This window comes from Narcine bancroftii, chromosome 8, assembly GCF_036971445.1.
Source record: "Narcine bancroftii isolate sNarBan1 chromosome 8, sNarBan1.hap1, whole genome shotgun sequence".
Taxonomy (NCBI): domain Eukaryota; kingdom Metazoa; phylum Chordata; class Chondrichthyes; order Torpediniformes; family Narcinidae; genus Narcine; species Narcine bancroftii.
In genome coordinates, this window is record NC_091476.1 from 84,858,682 (window position 1) to 84,862,811 (window position 4,130).

General features: G+C 54.3%; 2 protein-coding genes across 2 annotated transcripts; both read left to right on the forward strand.

Annotated features, from left to right (window-relative positions):
• Window positions 1-1,225: 1,225 nt before the first annotated feature.
• Window positions 1,226-2,729, forward strand: LOC138742086 (flagellar attachment zone protein 1-like). Its single transcript, XM_069896277.1, has 2 exons — window positions 1,226-2,253; window positions 2,327-2,729. The coding sequence occupies exons 1-2, from the start codon at window positions 1,226-1,228 to the stop codon at window positions 2,727-2,729; spliced, it is 1,431 nt and encodes a 476-aa protein (XP_069752378.1).
• A 198-nt stretch (window positions 2,730-2,927) lies between these two features.
• Window positions 2,928-3,746, forward strand: LOC138742088 (golgin subfamily A member 6-like protein 7). Its single transcript, XM_069896279.1, has one exon. The coding sequence runs from the start codon at window positions 2,928-2,930 to the stop codon at window positions 3,744-3,746; it is 819 nt and encodes a 272-aa protein (XP_069752380.1).
• The last annotated feature ends 384 nt before the right edge of the window (window positions 3,747-4,130 follow it).

Sequence of the window (4,130 nt, forward strand, 5' to 3'; positions counted from 1 at the left end):
CGCCTCTGCACTCCCTCCATTGCAAGAACATCCTTCCTTAGATAAGGTGACCAAAACTGCACGCAATTCTCCAGGTGTGGTCTCACCAAGGCCCTGTACAGCTGCAGTAAGGTATCCTTGTTCCTATACTCAAACCCTCTTGATATGAAGGCCAACATACCATTTGCCTTTTTAACCGCCTGCTGTATCTGCATGCTCGCCTTCAGAGACTGGTGTACAAGTACCCCTAGGTCTCTCTGCACTTCCCCATCTCTTAATCTATTGCCATTCAAATAGTAATCTGCCCTCCAGTTTGTATTACCAAAGTGGATAACCTCACATTTATCCACATTGTAGTGCATTTGCCATGTATCTGCCCAGTCCCTCAATTTATCCAAATCACACTGGAGCTTCCTGACCTCCTCTTCCGTGCACACAACCCCTCCTAGCTTAGTGTCATCTGCAAATTTGGAGATATTACATCCAATCCCCTCATCCAGATCATTAATGTAAATTGTGAACAGCTGGGGTCCCAGTACAGATCCCTGTGGCACCCCACTGGACACCGCCTGCCGCTCAGAAAATGAGCCATTTATCCCAACTCTCTGTCTTCTACCTGCCAGCCAGTTCTCAATCCACATCAATACTTTGCCCCCAATCCCATGAGCCTTGATTTTGGAAGCCAGTCATTTATGCTGTGATAGAAATAGATGATATCGGAAGTTGACGGCAGATCACCTGGAGATGGAGTCAGAGCATTAAAGCTGTGGATGGAGAACACATCTGGCAATGGAGGATGTCATGTGATGTCAAACACTTGGTGCTGAGGGTAGCAGATTTCTGATGATTGAGGTAGAGCAGTTCCTGAGAAGGTGGAAGAACAGTTTTGATCATGGAGAAAGGGCACTTGGTGAGAGATTTAGAGCACTTCATGGAGGTAGAACATTTCTGGAGATGGATATAGAGTAGCTGGTAAAGGTGATAAACATTTCAGGTGTGGATGTCATACAGTTCAGAAGTAGAGCATCTGGTTATGGAATTAGATCTCATGGTGATGGAGGTAAATCAGTTCTGGTGATGGTGGAAGTGTGCGACTGTTGATACAGCTAGAGCACAAGGTGAAGGATATGGATCATTTCTGGTAATCACATTGAACAACTTTTGTGGTGAGACAGATTCCTAGCAATGGAGTTGTGGACTTATCAAGGTGGAGGCAGAGGACCCGGTGGTGGAGGGAGAGGACCAGATGGTCAAAGAAGTGTACTTGAAGGTGGAGAGAGAGGACCTGGTGGTTGAAGAAGTACATCTGGGGCTGGAGGGAGAGGACTTGGTGGTGCAGGGAGAGGAACTGGTGGTCGAAGAAGGGCACCTGGTGATGGGCGGAGAGGACGTGGTGGCGGAGGGAGAGGACGTGGTGGCGGAGGGAGAGGATGTGGTGGTGGAAGGAGAGGATGAGGTGGCGGAGGGAGAGGACTTGGTGGTCGAAGAAAGGGACCTGCTGATGGAGGGACAGGAACTGGTGGTCAAAGAAATGTACTTGGTGGTGGAGAGAGAGGACCTGGTGGTGGAGGGAGAGGACCTGTCGGTGGAGGGAGAGGACCAGGCGGTGGAGGGAGAGAACCTGGCAGCGGAGGGAGAGGAGCTGGCGGCAGAGGGAGAGGAGCTGGCGGTAGAGGGAGAGGAGCTGGCGGCTGAGGGAGAGGAGCTGGCGGCCGAGGGAGAGGAGCTGGCAGCCGAGGGAGAGGAGCTGGCGGCCGAGGGAGAGGAGCTGGAGGCCGAGGGAGAGGAGCTGGCGGCCGAGGGAGAGGATTTGGTGGGCGAAGAAGTCAACCTGGTGGTTGAGGGAGAGAACCTGGTGGTCGAAGAAGTGCTCCTGGTGATGGAGGGAGAGGACCTGGTGGTGGAGATAGAGGACCTGGTGGTGGAGATAGAGGACCTGGTGTTCGAAAAAGTGCACCAGTTGGTGGAGATAGAGGACCATGTGGTGGAGATAGAGGACCAGGTGGTGGAGATAGAGGAACAGGTGGTGGAGATAGTGTACCAGGTGGTGGAGGGAGAGGACCTGGTGGTGGACATAGAGGACCTGGTGGTGGAGATAGAGGACCTGGTGGTGGAGATAGAGGACCTGGTGGTGGAGATAGAGGACCTGGTGGTGGAGATAGAAGACCTGGTGGTGGAGATAGAGGACCTGGTGGTGGAGATAGAGGTCCTGGTGGTGGAGATGATGGACCTGGTGGTGGAGTTAGAGGACCTGGTAGTGGAGTTAGAGGACCTGTTGGTGGTGATAGAGGACCTGGTGGTGGAGATAGAGGACTTGGTGGTCAAAGAAGTGTACGGTGTTGGACAGAGAGGACCTGGTGGTCGAAGAAGTACATCTGGGGCTGGAGGGAGAGGACTTGGTGGTGCAGGGAGAGGACCTGGTGGTCGAAGAAGGGCACCTGGTGATGGGGGGAGAGGACCTGGTGGCGGAGGGAGAGGACGTGGTGGCAGAGGGAGAGGATGTGGTGGCGGAGGGAGAGGACGTGGTGGCAGAGGGAGAGGACGTGGTGGCGGAGGGAGAGAATGTGGTGGCAGAGGGAGAGGACGTGGTGGCGGGGGGAGAGAATGTTGTGTCGGAGGGAAAGGCTCTGTTGTCAGAGGGAGAGGCCCGGTTGGCAGAGGGAGGGGCCCTGGTGACGGAGGGAGATGCCCTGGTGGCGGAGGGAGAGGAGCAGGTGGCGGAGGGAGAGGAGCTGGTGGCCGAGGGATAGGAGCAGGTGGTGGAGGGAGAGGAGCAGGTGGTGGAGGGAGAGGAGCTTGTGGCCGAGGGAGAGGATTTAGTGGTCGAAGAAGTGAACACGGTGGTTGAAGGAGAAGACCTGGTGGTCGAAAAAGTGCACCAGGTGGTGGAGATAGAGGACCAGGTGTTGGAGATACAGGACCAGGTGGTGGAGATAGAGAAACAGGTGATGGATATAGAGGATCAGGTGGTGGAGATAGAGTACCAGGTGGTGGAGATAGAGGACCAGGTGGTGGAGATAGAGGACCAGGTGGTGGAGATAGAGGACCAGGTGGAGAAGATAGAGGACCAGGTGGTGGAGATAGAGGACCAGGTGGTGGAGATAGAGGAACAGGTGGTGGAGATAGAGGAACAGGTGGTGGAGATAGAGGAACAGGTGGTGGAGATAGAGGACCAGGTGGTGGCGATAGAGGACCAGGTGGTGGCGATAGAGGACCAGGTGCTGGCAATAGAGGACCAGGTGCTGGCGATAGAGGACCAGGTGGTGATGATAGAGGACCAGGTGGTGGAGATAGAGGACCAGGTGGTGGAGATAAAGGACCAGGTGGTGGAGATAGAGGACCAGGTGGTGGAGATAGAGGAACAGGTGATGGAGATAGAGGACCAGGTGGTGGCGATAGAGGACCAGGTGGTGGCGATAGAGGACCAGGTGGTAGCGATAGAGGACCAGGTGGTGGCAATAGAGGACCAGGTGGTGGCGATAGAGGACCAGGTGCTGGAGATAGAGGACCAGGTGCTGGAGATAGAGGACCAGGTGGTGGAGATAGACGACCAGGTGGTGGAGATAGAGGACCAGGTGGTGGAGGGAGAGGACCAGGTGGTGGAGGGAGAGGGCCAGGTGGTGGAGGGAGAGGACCAGTTGGTGGTGGGAGAGGACCAGGTGGTGGAGGGAGTGGACCAGGTGGTGGAGGGAGAGGATCTGGTGGCGGAGGGAGAGGACCTAATGTCGAAGAAGGTCACCTGGTGGTGGAGGGAGAGGACCTGGTGATATTTGCAGATCACTTCTCAAAATGGTGGTAGAGCACCTGGCAAGGAAAAAGTGAATTTTTGTCCTGGTGGTGGAGAACCTGGTAACGATGTGTGTGTTTAGAGCACTTCTGGCAATGCCAATAGATCACATCAGGTGACAGAGTCAGTCACCTTGTGATGGAGATAATGCACCTGATGATGGAGGGATAATACATCTGATGGTAGAGGTGAATGATGTCCAGCAGCTGAAGATGGACATAGAGTACTTAGTGATGGTGGTAAATCACTTGTGGTGATGGAAATAGTACCCTGGTGTTGATGGAGAGAGCACAAGGTGATACATATGGAGCAATTCTGATGATCATTATAGACTACGTCTTATGATGGGGACAGGGTACGTCCT